Source organism: Hyperoodon ampullatus (genome assembly GCF_949752795.1).
Source record: "Hyperoodon ampullatus genome assembly, chromosome: X".
Classification (NCBI taxonomy): Eukaryota; Metazoa; Chordata; class Mammalia; order Artiodactyla; family Ziphiidae; genus Hyperoodon; species Hyperoodon ampullatus.
The window spans coordinates 29,165,333-29,183,286 of NC_136913.1; the positions used below are offsets into that span (position 1 = coordinate 29,165,333).

Here is a 17,954-nt window from a genome sequence, read left to right on the forward strand (position 1 = left end):
AAAAAACAAACAGACAAACAAAAAAACTTCATACTAAATTGGCTAATTATGGGTGAAACTGGCCACTTATGCTTCAACAATGATCAGAGACACCCTTATAAACTATGCCTCTTTAATGAATAATAACACATTTTGTAGTTTTATGCCTTCATTTTAGCATTTCAGAACAGTTCACAAATACACCAATTAATCTGCAATGGTATGGTACTCTTATGTTACAGACCAATTCAAGGAAGTAATGGCACAGCCGATTTCAAAAGCACAGGGAAAATTCTTGGATGCTGAAGACAATGCTCTCTACTTCTTGCACCTTGTTTATATGTTTTTATAGTTTTATATAGATCTTTAATATAGAATTAAAATAAAAACAAAGATAATTATTTTAGCTATTTTATTTAAATCCTTTGCAAATTTATTACTCAATTCATTTATTTTGGGCGCAATTTTAAAAATTGTAGTAAAATATACATAACATGAAATTTATCATATTAACCATTTTAAGTGGACAATTCAGTAGCATTAAGTACTTTCACAAGTCTGTACAACCATCACTGCTATCCATTTCTAGAACTTTTCATCATTCCATCGTTCCAAACAGAAACCCTGTATCCATTAAACTATAACTCCCCTTTCCTCTTCACCCACTTCCTAAGCAGGCAACCACTAATCTATTTTCTTTCTCAATGACTTTGACAATGGTAGGTACCTTATATGAGTGGAATCACACAATATTTGTCCTTTTGTGTCTGGCTTATTTCACTTAACATAATGTTTTCAAGGTTCATCCATGTTATAGGATGTATCAGAATCTCATGCCTTTATAAGGCTGAAGAATATTCCATTGTATCTATTATCACATTTTTTTCTCTGGTCATCTGTTGATGGACTTTTGGGTTGTTTCCCACCTTTTGGCTATTCTGAATGGTGCTGCTATGAACATTAGCATACAAGTATCAGTATGAGTTGCTGTTTTCAATTCTGTTGGGTATATACCTAGAAGTGCAATTGGTGGATCACAGGGAAATCCTATGTTTAACTTTCTGAGGACCTACCAAACTGTTTTCCACAGTGGCTGCATCATTTTACATTCCGACCAGAAATTTCCAATTTCTCCACATCATCATGAGCACTTTTTGTTTTCCTTTTTGGTTTTTTTGTGTTTTTTTGACAACAGCCATCCTATTGAGTGCAAAGTGGTAGCTCATTGTGGTTTTGATTTACATTTCTATAATGACTAAATGTTGAACATCTTTTCACGGGCTTAATTCCTTTTTGAAGGTTGTTTCCATTCTACTAGAAGCATTAAACATTTTGAATAATCAGTTTTAAGTCTTGGAAACAATTTGCCAATTTAAAATATGCTAGAATAGTTAATGGCAACTACCTGCCTCCCTGGATCATTTTAGGCCCCAAGTCCTATTTGTTCCATGTCCACGTCCTCCTCTAGGAGTTCCAGGAGAGCCGGGGCTATGCCTGTATTGCTCATCACCAGATTTCTGGTGTCTAATACAGTATCCGGCACAGTAGCCCCCAGTAAATATAGTTTGGTTAATCAGTTTAGCAAATCTACTAATGAACACATCTGCATTGGGCAGAGCAGAAACAGGTTTAACATTGAGAAGTCCTAGGGTTTACTCTCTCATCCCAGTGTATGACATCCCATCCCATGACTCTAAGAAGCATACATAGGTTGATGACTCCAAAAGCTATAGCCCTTGGCCTGACCTCTTCCTTGAGCTTCAGATTCATATTTTTCAGCTGCACACTTAGGTATCCAACAGGTGCCTCAAACTTTACGTGTTTAAACCCAGGCATTTCCAGGATTTCTATATAGAAGAGTGGCTATCTAGTTGACAAGCTTATCCTTTTGTTCAGATCATATGTTTGCTTGTTGTTGCTGGGGGTAAAGAGCGGCCGGTGGGCATTACTGAGACCAAAAGTTCTCCAAGTCACCCCTTGGTGCTGCCAGTGGTGTCTAAGACAGACCTCTTGTTTTCGCTACCAAACTTGTTGATCTTCAGGTACCTGTTCCAGCCAAAAGCCCAGGAGACATCTGCATTGCCTTCGTTCCCTTACTCCTGACCTCCAGTGCATCAGCAAGAGCTGCTGACTGTTCCCAATATATATCCCAACCACTTCTCAAGAGGTCCACTGCTACCACTTTCCAGATCTAATCTACCACCAGTGCTTTCCACACACCTAGCTGGTCTCTCTGTTTCCACTCTGGCCCTTCCTATTTCTTCAGCCCTTTACCACATGTTCCACCAAGTATATTCTCATAGCAGTCAATTAGGTCCTGCCAATCTAGTCTGGTCTCCAACTATACTATAACAAGGCACCAGTGTAAAACATAACAAAAGCAAAACACCTCCATGAAACTTTACTTGGGACATTGTGTTTGTGTTTCAAAAGTTTTCCTCTTTGGGGTTGCAGAAAAGTTTATTCAGGGCTTACCTTCAAGAGCCTTCTTATTTACAAATCAGATATATTTTCCTATTTGTAACAGAACTGAAAGTAAGGTTTGGCAATAAGTATACTTTACACTGTGAACATTGAAACAAGCAAACAAAGCGTGTTGTCTGCCAAAATGCTTTTCGTTTTTGTTGTTATTCACGGTTGTATGATTTGAGCTATTGTAGAAAGACAATCGGAGGAAGGCCCAGGCACTAGGGCATTTAAAGGATTGTCTTTCTTTGTAAAGGATGCATGAAACTTGGAAACTGGAAAAATACATTTACTGCAATGCTCAAAGTATCAAGAATTGCCCAACTGGGGTTTATTTTAAATTAGTTTTCAAATTTAAAGATAACGGGATTAAATTATACCTTTATAGTTTATATTATACACTTAAGAGTGGCTTGTATATTTTCTGATTGGCTTATAAGCAGACGTGACACTACTGTGTTCAGGATCACTCCCCTTATTTCCCAGAATAATGAAGTTCAAAGTGCAGTGCAATTATGTAAGGGCATACATGCTATTTCATAACACCTATAGAATTTATATCTTTAGACACTTGTGCCTAAATATAATCTCATATCGATTTATTATTACATCTCTGCCTTACTTTGGTGTTTTACATCCCAAATTGAATTTCCCACAGAGTTCCTTAGGTGTATTATTAATCTATACAAGAACAATAATCTACTCACTACAGCCACCACTATTAATAGTCTTTGTAATCATTTACCATGCCTCTATTTTTAGTTTGTAGTACATATATTTAGGCAAGGAGAAGCAAAAAAGAATCCTCAACTGACAGAGTACTATGAATAAATTCAGTAGAAGGTGGTATAGTCAAGCATGAAACTCTGAATAAAGTTACTGTCTTCGAGAATTATATCCAATAATCCTAAGTACACTTTTCTTCACTCTGCTGCTTATAAAACTTGGTGATAAAGGTTTTTGTTCACTACAAAACTAGACGTTATTTGGATAAAAATATTGCTGGTCTGGGATTCATGCTTCCCCAAGCAATACTGATTTGCTGGGGATTATTTTCCCCAGCTTTTTATTCACTGTTTGTAATTTCAAATGTTTTGTTTATTTTTTCCCAGTGCTTTATTGAATTAATTCTATATTTTTGGGGCCACAGCAACTATTGTAAAGGTATGGCTCAAATTGCCAGATATTATTCAGTATTCTTCTGCTTATCCCAGATCCTTCAGACACAGCTATTTTTATACATTCTATTAGACATCAGGATTTTTAGGTTTTAATTTTAAAGAAATGTTCCACAACTGAGCCTTCTGATATACCCTGAGTTATAGTTACAGTTACAGTCAGATAACTTCTCAGGAAAAATGACTTTGTAGTTTGAACATGTTTTCTCCATCCTTCCATATTAATTTTTTCCAGTTCACAACTCAAAACAAGATTAGTACGCTTTGAATCTACCAGCTGGTATAGAAAGATCAAACTTCTACCTCAACCCTGCTTCCTTTCAGCTTATACATCTTCTTCTCAAGCAATGCATTCAAGGACTTGGAACATAATTGGCAATTTTGTTGATGATGAATGAAGCTGAGCAGAGTAAGGATGACTTTTGCTACTCTGCAGTGCTTACAGTAAAAAGAAATGGCTTGGCGGCTGCATATATGAAATATAAGTTAGATAAACAACTCTAAGTTCCTTGACAATAAAGTCTATTTAAAAAGGTATCATGTGATGACTTCCGCCCCTACCAAAACAACCACAAACGAAACAAAACTCTATCAACATTGACATTTATGCAATTAATATATTTTCTATGTGCTTGATAAATGGCATCTAGTATTTATCAGCAAATGGCAAGGACTGGTTGAATATAATTGAATTCCATACTTGAGGTCTTTTCTTCCCCACTGGATGCCATTATGGCTCTGCTGTAATGTCTCTCTTAGATTCTACCACCTACCTCATTCCAACCTCTTTCAAAATCTTTTACTATTAAGACACAAGCTTACATGCACTCACCAAACAACCTTAGCTCCTGAGATAGCCTGTGTGTTTTGACAGAAATAGAATTTGAAGGCATTTTCCTAAGATATCCTCACAACAGTTTTGGCAAAGGAGCTGCTAAAGGAATACATTCACTTAAAAATGCTTTTTCTAGGGCTTCCCTGGTGGCGCAGTGGTTGAGAGCCCGCCTGCCGATGCAGGGGACACGGGTTCTTGCCCCTGTCTGGGAAGATCCCACATGCTGTGGAGCGGCTGGGCCCGTGAGCCATGGCCGCTGAGCCTGCGCGTCCAGAGCCTGTGCTCTGCAACAGGACAGGCCACAACAGTGAGAGGCCCGCGTACCGCAAAAAAAAAAAAAAAAAAAGCTTTCTCTAAAATAGCAACTTTCGAAGATTTTCAGTTTATAGACAGTTCAACAAGGCATCCAACCTCATTAAGTATTTCTCTCTGCTCTCAACCAACTGAAACACAGAAAAATGAATGAACTGATGGTTGAAATTGTTTCCAAAATATAATGTAATCAACTGTAATTCCAGTTAGATTATATAGAATAAAAACATTATATGGAACACCTCTAATCTGTTATTATCTGTTCCTTTATAAGAATGCCTATTAGGATCAAAGCTAAGTTCTCAAGGATGTGTTTAATCCTCAAAATCAAACAAAACAAATTTTAAGTATTTATTCTCAATTTCTTATGTCTGAGATAATAAAGTGCTAAGAATGATGCAAAGATGCATAATGCACATATGTCATCAAGGAGTTTACAGCTTAATTGGGGAGACAAGTGACCTGAAAATTAACAACAATATTTCGAGTTAAACAGCGAGGGAGGGAGACGCAAGAGGGAAGAGATATGGGAACATATGTATATGTATAACTGATTCATTTTGTTATAAAGCAGAAACTAACACACCATTGTAAAGCAATTATACTCCAATAAAGATGTTTAAAAAAAAGAGTTAAACAGCAAAGATGACTTAGGACTTCAAGGTAGTTACAGAGGTCCTTGGTATCTGAAAGAATGATTCTAAGGTAACTTTTAAAAAAATTAAATGTCATTTATATAATTTTCAATATAGAAATGTAAAAGCTTTATATCCCTCACTAGTTTTGACCCTGCCCTTTTCTTAGACCTGTGATTTCCTAGAACTGGGGACAACATGATAAGGGAAAACACATGGACCCATTCATTCTGCTTTTTCTTTCCTTTTTCTCATTGCAAACAGAATTTTTAGATTAAAACAAATACACACTGTATAAGTATAAAGGGTTGAATTTAGAACTGGACTCACATAAATCATAGATTTTATCTTGTTCTGATCTTTACTAATGATTCAAAGGATTATAGGGAAACACCAGGCACATAAAACATTCTTTGCCTGGAGAACCTGAAATAATCAGATACATTGCCCCCAAATATCCCTATTCTTTCACATTATGATATGTTCTGGTTTCTATTAACAGGAAAGTTTTTAAAACACTTATGCATAAACAGTGATACTGAAAGGAAGCCATTTTAGTCTCCAAAGGTTTCCATTTTATAATCTGTTATTGACAAAAATAGGAAAATGCTCACGTGACTATGCCCTGTTTTCCATCCAGTGGTAACTCATAAATCCATGAATTCCAGGTTTATTTACAATAAGTAAAGTAGCCAAACCAGGTATATCCTGCTGAAAACATTTTATAGATAGGGACTTTCAGGTATCTTTCTGCTACTTAAATGACATTAACAAGATTAACAAGAAGGTCTGGGAGGTCATTAGTGTGTTTATAAGGTGGTCTTTTGAGTTGAGGTCATTCTTTCCCCTCAACCCCCAGGGAATGAATCACAGGCCTGCTGTTAATACGCCTCCCTCTCCTTCCCCCTGCCCCCTTCTCTCTCTCTCTGTATGTGTGTGTTTACATACATACATATATATGTATGTACACACACACACACAGGCACGTATGTAAAATGTTCACAAGTTTTCTTTAAATTTTAGTTATAAAGATACTTATACCTTGAGCTTTTGCTATAGCTATGCTTGGCCCCTCCGGCTCCATCTAAGAAGCATTCATTCTTCTCTATTTGATGGTCTTTTTGGCAGAAAAGTTTGTAGCACTGATATAAGTAAGAGTGAGGAAAAATAATTAATTTGGCCTTTTATTTGATAAAGCACTTATATTCATAGATTAATTCAGGGTAACTCTATACATTCAGATAGACATTTTTCTTAATCTTCAGGAAATACAAGTTATTCTTCATCCTCAAAAACATATTAATTGCCCAAAGTGGTCTGGTGACTTTAAGTCATTACAAGAGAAAGTGTAAGAAATTCTTCTTTGCCACCACATAGTTACAATAGTAAAAAAAAAAAAAAAAAAAAAAAAAAAAAAAAAAAGGAGAGAGATCATTCTGAAGTAAGATGAGATTTTTCTACACGTAATACATGGGGTTACCCAATGCTCAATGTCTAGGGAAGTCATGACTATGGCCATAGGCCATATGAGTTTGCCTCGTAAGGCTTGAACCATAGGCCTGAGATTTATGGAAAAAATGAAACTTTATTTGTTACCTGAAGGAGGGGACAGTATCAAATTCAAGGACAAGCTCTAGTGTCGAAAAGGCTGCTGAAGAGCTGTCCTAGTCCACCTGAGTTGACCACGTCTTACCCTTCAAAAAGGCTTGGAACTGGGGGTATGAGGAGAAACACATGCTGTGGCATCTATTAGGTCCCTGGTCTTGCCATACTCTCATCTTAGCGAAGCCCTGATGGGAAGTGGCAGGATGTGACTCAGAGATCCTCTGCTTTCTCAGCTTCCACAGAGGCAGGCAAGTGCCTACATCAGGGCTGGCCAGGTTTTTGTTTCATTTTATTTTCTGTTGCCCTTTATTACCAAAAGCAGTAAAGAGAAACTTAGGTCTCGGCAAGAGCACAGTGGCAGAAGTTGACTGGGTAGGTAAGCCAAGGGAAGAAACACCAGCAATGCGGGGGAGGACTAATAGGATAGTATTGGTGATTCCCAAGACAGCAGTCCCACAGCGGAGGACTGGCCACACTTGGTTACACTCAGAGCCAGTTTTCAACCAACAGTACTAGGAAGCTGAAAGAGTTGGGAGCAACAGGTAAAAAGTATTATTGTTATTCAGATTTTAAATTTCAATTCTGTACCCATTTATTAATTTTTGTTCTCCCAACCCTCAATATCTCCGCTACCAAATGTGTCCCTACCTGCATCCTCGAGAACCCTTTCTAAGCTGGCCCCTGCGCTCCGGGGGTAGGCAACTAAGTCCCTCCCAGGTGGGGAGCTCCAAGCAACCTTGACCCACTGGAGTGTGTGTGTAGGGGGTAAGGGTAGTGATTGTGGAGGTCCTAGGCGGGGCGTGAGGTGGGCCAAAGACAACTGAGGTCACAGGGTTGGTGGGAAAAGGCACAGAGCGGGTCACTATTACTGTGACTTGGGAAAGCCACCAGTCTCTCTGAGTCTCAGCTTTTTCTTCTTTATTAGATACTAACTGGTGGTGCTAATCCTCATAAATGGGAAGATACAGCTAGTCTTATCACTTAGCATTTAGTAGGCACACATTAAACTTTGCTTTTCATCCTGTCTAGGAGGTTATATGGACCGTAACTACGAGATACTCCCTTGGTATAAAGCACAAGACCGAGAAGAAGTGACAAAACCAAAAGGAAACAAAACCACAACAAAAAAAATCCTTCTAAAACAACAAAGAAGCAAGTTAAAAATTACTCTTTGCACTATCTGACTTGCAATAGCTTTGGGGACCAAGATGGATGTGGATAAGCTGAGAAAGGAAAACAGAAAAAGCAACTGAAAGTTTCAGGGGGAGCAGGGAAGCTTCTCTGTTTCATCCACCTGGGAGTTAATGATATCAAAGAAGACGTGATCATCTGCTGAATGCTGACAGTGGGCTAAGCCTCATATAGGACCTGTTCTTAGGAGCTTTACAGACTGCTGAAAGCAGAGACGGGTTTGTTTTTCTTTTTCTATCTTGTGCAAGGATTTAACATTTTTGCAGTGTGACGGCACTGATTTATACAACGCAGTTTATTGTTTAAAAGAAATTATGGGGCTTCCCTGGTGGCGCAGTGGTTGAGAGTCCGCCTGCCGATGCAGGGGACACGGGTTCGTGCCCCGGTCCGGGAAGATCCCACATGCCGCGGAGCGGCTGGGCCCGTGAGCCATGGCCGCTGAGCCTGTGCGTCCGGAGTCTGTGCTCCGCAACGGGAGAGGCCACAGCAGTGAGAGGCCCGCGTACCGCAAAAAAAAAAAAAAAAAGAAAGAAAGAAATTATGTGTGTGTGTGTGTGTGTGTGTGTGTGTGTGTGCACTAACAATCTTCCAGAAAGAAGCATCTAATTCCTTCTCCCTACCCTCTACCCTCCCCCACCCTATCCTCTGAAATGAGGGAGGGGAAGACTGAATGGGATTTGGAGTTTTCCCGCTGAGAAAGGGACATTTTCTGCAACCAGGTCAATGTTCAAAGGACTAATGCTCTAAGGAAATTATCCAAAGGGGTGAGGCAGTTCAGGGTTATTAAGTTATTTTCAAATGCTGTCTGGGCTGCTGCTGACCTTTGTGAAGGCAACAGGATGCTGCTTCCCAGGAGGGCAGGACAAGAAGCAATTAGAGAAGCCTAGGAGAGGCTCAGGAATGTTTGGAAATTTACAGATACCCAAAATGCTACGGGAACTCCTAGAATGAAAATAAACTAATTTGATCAAGGACATATTTGTGTTCTAGAAAATATTCTAAACATGTAGCTAATACTGGATATATCTGTAAGAGTGTTTTCTTAAAGACCCAACACTCAGTATTCATTAGACGTCCATTAGGCTTCAGTTCAATTTCAGAGAAGAGAAGTAAAGTTAATTCATATTCCTTGTAGGCCAGAAAGTAGAATGGGTGTGACGTTAAGTATTCACAGAGCCAGAATATGATAAAGCTGGGTTTCAAATGAAGGTTTATTTGAGGCCACAGCCCATGTTCTTTTCTACCACATGACTCTGGAAGAATGTACAATGTTTAACAAAGTTAGAAAAAGAAAATGAAGCAATAGCTGAAATAACTCACTCCTCTTTTTTGGGGAAGCAGACCTAAATATATTTTATGAACACTCTCACATTCCAAAAAGTGCCACGAATGAGGCAGAGGGAATACGATACATGCGTAATATATCAGAATTTTTGGCATGTACACAACATTATAGTTTAGCTGCAGCATATATGTGTATATGTACATATGCTGCCACCTTTAAGCATCACATATAACACAGAATGTTATAAAAAATTTTCTGTAAAATAAAAACTTATCAGTATCATTCTCTTAAGACTCAGTGGCTACTATATCCCAGCCCCAAAAGTAAATCCTGTATACAAATGCTTAGTGAAACACAGTGGTTGATCAAGTTAAAGCTCTACTGACCACTGCAAAATCAGAAGAAGTATCGTGAGTGGCATTGAGGAAAAACAAAAAGACCGCAGTTCTACTGAAACAAAGAAAGCCAGAGCTCAGAATGATCTCAGGCATTATCTAGTTCTACTTCCTTACTGCTGGTGGGAAAATTCAGTCCCAGGTGGGCTGAGTTATACTCCAAATCATATTGTTAGACAGAACAGAATCTAGACCTCAGGATGTGGTATGTACCAGTCAGACACTCAGGCTAAGGATGGTCTCCTAGGCACCAAGTATAGGAGACATGAGAAACTCTGTAAAAGACTAAGCATACTTTCTAATATTAAAGTTGATATCTATAGGATATGAGAGACACACTTGGGTGGTAGATCTAAATGGACACACAAACACCTGAAGATTTTTTGAAAGTAAAAGGAGTCAGGAAACTGTAAAGCATGTGGAATTGCTAGTACGTGTTCATTCATTCATTCAAATATCTACTGAGCACATGCTATCTGTGAAGTACTATGCTAGAAAAAGAGATACAGCAGCTATCCTCATGAAGTCCATTATTTCAGTCAAGGTTATATGTACCAGCTTATGAAACTATAAAGAAGCCTGTGAGATTTTTTTGTGAACGTTATGAGACACAGAAGATATTAACATCTATGTCTACCAACAAGGTCTACAAAACCGAAGGCCAGAATCAGCACCCCGTATAACACTATGGCCTCTCCTTCACTCTTTCAGTTAATATCTTAAACTGAGTTGTTTTCATGATTATATCATCAATTATGCGTTACTGACCATTCCTTCATTGTGGCTCCAGAGCTTAATGAGACTCAGCTAATGTGACCTTTGGAACCAGCAAACTGTGGAGGAGAAAGCACAGCAGAGAAGACTGACCTCTGGGTTATCTCTGTGTACAAAGCCTTTTGAAAAGTCAGAGCCCCAGGCTTCTGGCAGTGATTTCACAAATTTAATTACCCAGAGATACTCACCAGTATCCTCAAAGACTGACAGCTGAAATTAGACAGCTGATTCTCTATTACATCCGCTTCCTATTATCAATGGTGCTAAACAGTTAAGTAAAAAGTTTAATATTATTTGTCCTTCCCATCTTGATAAGATTGATGATGCAATAAGAATCCTCAAGGGCGATATGAAGATTCGTTTTCATTCCTCTGGAAAACTGTTATAAATAATTTCTGTTTCAAAGTCAACATTCATAAAATCAGGGAATGTCAGGACTGGAAATAACCTGTGGTATCATGTGATTCAGCCCCCTTAGATGACAGATGGAGAAACTGAGGCTCAGAGAATATAAGTGATTCATCTTTGGTCAAATAGCTAGTTAACAGCAAAGTTGCAACCAGACTTCAAGTCTTCTGTTGCTTGCTCAATTTACTATTTCTGCTATTTCATGTGGTCTTATCAGCTGCTAAAAGGTATATTTTTATTTTTATTTTTTATTTTTTATGGAAGCATCTGGGATTATGGATGTGAAATGATAATGTAAAACCCACAGTCCAGGCTCGCCTAGTGAACGCTCTTTTTTTTTAACATCTTTATTGGAGTATAATTGCTTTACAATGGTGTGTTAGTTTCTGCTTTATAACAAAATTAATCAGTTATGCATATACATATATCCCCACATCTCTCCCCTCTTGCGTCTCCCTCCCTCCCACCCTCCCTATCCCACCCCTCTAGGTGGTCACAAAGCACCAGCTGATCTCCCTGTGCTACGCGGCTGCTTCCCACTAGCTATCTATTTTACATTTGGTAGTGTATATATGTCCATGCCACTCTCTCACTTAGTCCCAGCTTACCCTTCCCCCTCCCCGTGTCCTCAAGTCCATTTAAAAGGTATATTCTTAAGGAAAATATACATGTGAAGGATCTTACCAGAAACAGCACAAAATTATATTCTGAGAAAACCTATGAAAACCTCTGCCAATCTCAACCAATGTTCAACTGAATGTCAGAAGACTAGAATCATTCCTAGAACAGCGAGGTATCAGGAATGAGACATGAGGGAATGTTTTCTAAGCTGCATATCATAATCTGGTGTTCTTTATAATAAGAGCCCACCTCATTCTCAGAAGATGTTTCCACCGCAAACTAGCCAACACAGATATTTAGCACGTTGATTTGCCGTTAAAGCTGAGACATAGCTAACTACTGCTTCCTCTCTATATAAATATAGGTACATAAGTAGTAGTCAATAATTCAGAGGAACAAATAAACTAATCTAAAACTTGAATCAGAACAACTCCTGGCACAAATAATAGGGAGCTGGAGCAAGAATGAGGGCAAGATATGCTTTAAACATGGAAGGGATTTGGAATTTGAAAAACTGTCCAGAAAATAGAAACAGAGGCAATATGGTATGGAGGGAAGTGGTGCCAAAACTCAGATGCTGGGACTTCCCTGGTGGCGCATCTGCCTGCCAAGGCAGGGGATACAGGTTCGAGCCCTGGTCCAGGAAGACCCCACATGCCGCGGAGCAACTAAGCCTGTGCCACAACTACTGAGTCTGTGATCTAAAGCCCGTGAGCCACAACTACTGAGCCCACGTGCCACAACTACTGAAGCCCAAGCACCTAGAGCCCATGCTCCACAACAAGAGAAGCCACCGCAATGAGAAGCCCCTGCTCACCACAACTAGAGAAAGCCCACACACAGCAACAAAGATCCAATGCAGTCAAAAACAAACAAACAAACAAAAAACTCAGATGCTACTGCAGTTAGAGAGCAAGGGTACTCAAACTCAGAGCAAGATTCATCACTTTAACCATGAATAGACCAACAGGATACAAGAAGACACAAACACCAAAAGGTAAGTGTAGGTGGATAGCCATAATTTCATGCAGAGAGTCAAATACTTGTACCAGTAGAGCCAGAGGGACGGTAGTCATAAGAATATGGGAGAGTCAGAACTCCAACCAGCAATTTTGGCAGCAGACACAGCAATAGTAGTAAGAAATGTTGACTGAAACGACAGTCAGCTTCAGCCAGGGAGGTTGTATTATATACCTCATTTTGCTAAGCAGAAACTACCAGAAAGTTGTGAGCAACTCAGATATAACAGGTGGCTGTAGAAACATGCCTGGGATTGAGAATGGAGAGAAGGGTAGATCAAGGTCACTAGACAGCTACAGCAATGTGTACAACAATCAAAATAACCAGCAGGAAAAGACAGACACTTCTTTAGACATGAGTTGTTTCTTGAGCATTGCATGTAAAAAAGAGCTGAAGAGTTAGCATGTTCCCCAGAACCCCATTTTTCACTCTTTTGTGAAGTACTTCAGAAATATTCAGAAAGGCAACCTGATGAAATGCACTGCTGGTGATTGAGTCAGCGGGTTTACTCCCAAGTTTCATTAGTGAATGCCTCCCAATATTTAGCAACTCAGCGTCTTTGAAGGAGGAAAGGACCAGCTTGCCTAAAAATCAAATCCTTCCTAAGAGTCAGCTGGCAGAAATATAAGGTCAAACACTTGATCTGGTATTACAGAAAAGTAGCCACAAACCAACCTTCAGCTAGAACTAATATATGTGGAACAGGTTATGACCTCAATTAGTTTCTCCATTTGTGCACCAATGGGAGACAGTGAATAGCATTTACGTTCGTCATGACTGAGGGGAGACTAGAGACGATGCTAACAAATTTAATAAGCAATATTTGGGCCATTCCAGTCACGACATCCCAAGGAAGATACAACAGAGCTGGAAAAGATCCAGGGAAAAACAACTAAGATGATCAAGGGGACTGCTTATCTTTCATTCAAGGACAGACTAAAAACCTAAAACGGATTCGAATTTCTCAGACTGGGAAGATGAAAATAAAAAGGAGTCAGCGAGGCGATGTGAGATTAAAGTCCACTCTGGGTAAATATAATTGTATTCAGTGAATTTCATAGCACTTAATTGGGGCTGTCCCTTGAGGTTAAAGGATGTAGATTAGAGAGAAACTGAGATATATCTTTATTTGTTTATAGAGAAATCAGTAAGTTTATAGAACTTATTATTGCTAAGACAAGACTGAAGTGGAGAATGGGGAAAGTTTAAGAAACCATTGGATATACTCAATGCCAACTGATTTAACAGTGCATTACTAAGAAATGGTCATGATGCATCCTAATTTTTTTGAAATGAAAATTACTAGGTTGACTGACAACACAGCCATTGGTGCCTACATCTGGGACAGAGTTCTGGGCTAGCTGCCCTGTTGGTCTGACCCAGGGTGCTATTTCTTATGCTCTTATTATGTCATCTATGCAAAAAACATACTGCATGCAAGTTTGGGATTCCTAAATTCTTTTGACAGTCCAGAACACAGAAGAATAATTTTCTAACTCATTAAGAAAGCAAGAGAGTCCCAGCTCTTGGCTCCGTTTGGTTTACCCATATGGGAGTATGCAACATAAAAAGGTGAAAGAAATTCTAACAGAATGCAGCAGCTGGTTAAAGGCTATTATACTGAAAATTTCATGAGTTTGACAATAGGCCAAAAGACTACAAAATGGCAGAGAATGGAAAAGGCAGTTGTAACAGGTTGAACATTGTTGGTGATTATTTTTTCAGTGGCAATGAAAGCTGTAATCAAATAACCTGAAAGAGATGCTGGCAGGCGTAGGAAAGCCCCAAGGGAGAGGGAATATGAAGACTGTAACAATGATGTATGCTATGGACTAATAAACTAGACAAACATGTAATTTGAAGTTTCTTAGCATCATATGAAAAGCTAGTGTCATGATGCAGACATAAACACTATCTGATTTGCAATCTAGAGCAGAAGACGTTGTTAATGACTTACAACCTCAAGGATGAATGCACGACCCAATAACTAACTGGAACTGTGTTATTGGTGTAGAAACCTCTTGTTATTTAGATGATCAGTTTATCTCAGCATTAAAAAGGAAACATTATAAAGCATTAAAAAGTATCCAGAGAAAACATTTGCCTTTGCAGCTGGAAATGTGTGGATAAAAACTATTGAATGGAAGTCAGGACAAATAAGAAAGAGGACAAATGGGGACTGGTTGAAATAACGTCATTATCAACTTACTATTATTGTTATTTGTGGATCAATAAGGTATCTCAAATTATGAATGGCATCTGCAAGTGCATGAAGTCCACTGGACCTTGTACATCAAAGTCATTTAGTGTAAAGAGAATATTTTAGACAATAGTAATGTGTAATAATAAATCACAAAGGACATCAATAATCTGTTTACTGAAAATGTAAATTTCTTGAACATGCATTCTCCCTATATTATGGCTTAACATTTTAGGGGTATATTTGAGAAACTGTACAATCTCTAATTTCAAGTAGATTATAATCGTACAGAGAATTGATCTCCGTAAAGTTTCAGGGACATCTTTGAGAAATTAGGTAATCTCTCATTCCAAGGAACTGATCACTTCAGAGGCTTTTAAGGTCTCCATACTCACCTTTCTACTATTTTTCCTGTCTACTGTTCTCTGTTTCTTACCAATAAACTAGGAAGAATAATAGTCCTAAATTAAACACCAAGATTTAAGCTCTTTAAATGGGTATCTGGAGAAACTGGAGTGGGTTGAGAGGGCATATCTGAAGCTAATTCACAGTGGAAAAATAGAACTCCTATGTTTTTTTTTTTAAACTGAGAATTTATATTGTGTTATTAATGAAAATAAAGAATTTTTAAAATAAAGATAAACTTCTTAAAAAAGAAAGCTGATATCTTAAAGTTTTTGAATTTGGACAAGACCATGGAATGAGCCACACTCATTGATTCCTACAGCTACAAAGAAACTTAGATATCATCTAGTCCAACTCCTTATTTTATAAATAAGAAACCAAGGTTTGTACAGCTTAAGTGACTTGCCCAAGGCCATACAATCAACTAATCACAGAGCCCCCGAAATCAAGGTTTCTTATTCCCAGATCTGTGCCCCTACCAAAACTGCCACCATGATCTTCAAGTTGGTGAAAGAGCACTGGACAAATAGGAGGACAAATAGAGAGTAGCTGTTCTCTGATCCCATCAAGGAGCAGTAAGAAACTAGTACACAGGAAGGAATTACAGCTTTTCTGGAATTTGTCTTTTTATTTTTTGGACCGAATTCATTTTCACTGCTTCACAGAACTGTACTGGGATCTTTTGTAGCAGGTGTAACATCAGGGAGAAGGTACATATTTAGGGAAAGGACAGTGGGACTAGGGGGGCACTCTAGGAATCCCATGTGAGACACTTAATGAGCCCTAAACAGGTAATAATTTGGAGAATGATGGCTTAAAGATGTCTTGGATTCTCAGGTGATCCTAAAATCTTGGCTACAAAAGGAGTCATTCTTTTAGCTCATAAAGGAATTGGATAAAGTGAGAGTTTTATAAATGGGTTGAAAAAGTAGCAGGTCTCAAACAGCTTAGTCAGAAATGGAAATTTGTAATGACGAAGACACTGATATAGAAGATGACTGGGAAGAATCTGAACAAAATGGTTCCACAAAATATATAGTGGATGTAAAGCAATATAGTGCATGTCCAAATCAATATATTATTTAAGAAAATGGGTGATTTTAAATAGGTATTAAAACATGTACTTTAGAGTGACTAAATAACTATATACAACAAAAATAAAATAAAATTAAAAATAAGAAAACTAAAAAGTAGGATCAAAACATTAAAGGAGAATTTTTAAAGTTAAGAGATACCTTGTCTGTATAATTTAATAAGACAACCTTTCCTAAAGGATGTATCGCTCCTTGAAGAGCCAAAAAAGTTCCCTCACCCCCATTCTTCTGAGTTAACAAAACTGAGGCATGAAATCAAATTTCTTGAGAACTGTAGTAATGAAGATCTAGGAATGCTGCTATTGATTTAGAACTGAATTATGAAGAACTGATGGGCAGTGGAAGAATAAAAACAGACTTGATAAATGGAAAAACATTTAATATTTTTAGTCAGACTATGGCAGATGCAAGTTCAAAGACTTAAGCTGATACTGAAGACTATTTCATGAATCCAATTAATTTAAGTTTGTTGTTGAGGTGGCCGATAGAAACTTAAATTTAAGCTGGACTCAATTGTACAACTGATGAGAAACTGTTAAGGTATCATAGTAACACAACATCCTCTCTCTTCTTTCTTCCATGGCGACCCAATGTATCATAATTTGTATTTCATGCAGCATCTTGCAGAAGGTGCTTCTAAGAACCTATATTCCTTTGACTGACAAAAATGACCCCTGAAAACAGTATCATTTTTGTTGTTGCTATGTGAAAAATGCTGAGTGCTACACATCAAGAATGAACACCTCAGCTCCACAAATCCAAAACTGCTATTGACTGCCTTTTGGGTACATCAGGTATTTGTTCACCTAAAACAGTTTGGGTACAGATAGCTGCAGACATCTTCCATCTTTGTCTAAAGAAGAAGTGTGGGGAAAACTCCTAAATAAATAAAATTGTTCTTGTAAATATTCATTGCCACTATCCATAATATTATCAGCAGCTTTTCGTTCTATTATGAAAAATCCACACCACCTCCAATCACAAAACACAGCATATATGCTGCCTTAAATGGATTTTTCCTAAAGGCGACTCCCTGTAGCATCAGCAAGTTTTCAGTGGTAATTTTAGCATGAGTTACCTATCTAAGCTTCCTTGGGGAAGAAAGAACTAGGTATTGTAGGCCAGGCTAACGTTGAGTTTTAAAAATAAATTCATCTGTGAATATACATATTAGCCACAATAAATGCTTTTTTAAGAACATGATGCTTTCAACTTACTTGATATAGTAGGGCACTTTGTTTGGTGAGATGGCTCTCTCCCAGGGACCCTGGACAGAAGCTGAAAAAGGGGGGGGAAAAAGGCAAGAGGTCAAGTTCACGCAAACAAGAAAGACAACATTAATCTCCAGAATTACAATTTTACACTGATATTGGTCTGTTTGTTCAGTTGCCCATGAAGACAGGACGGATTAACCTGCTGTTCTAATCCTAATCTAAGTAAAACTGAACTCATTCAGGCACAAAATTTAATGCAAAGAAAAAAAATTCCACTGCTAAACCTATAGACCAGGTAAGAAACTGAAAGAGTAAACTGACGGGTTTTCTCTTATGT

At 38.3% G+C, this 17,954-nt stretch overlaps 1 protein-coding gene across 5 annotated transcripts in view; it reads right to left on the bottom strand.

The window, feature by feature from the left end:
• The window catches only part of DMD (dystrophin), a gene marked incomplete at both ends in the record, with an annotated part of 2,093,893 nt that overhangs the window by 193,264 nt on the left and 1,882,675 nt on the right, over window positions 1-17,954 (bottom strand). For all 5 annotated transcript variants that reach the window (XM_079728248.1, XM_079728247.1, XM_079728250.1 and 2 more), the window contains one exon: window positions 17,621-17,681. In XM_079728248.1, coding sequence (XP_079584374.1) covers window positions 17,621-17,681 — 61 coding nt within the window. The remainder of the gene's footprint in view (window positions 1-17,620; window positions 17,682-17,954) is intronic.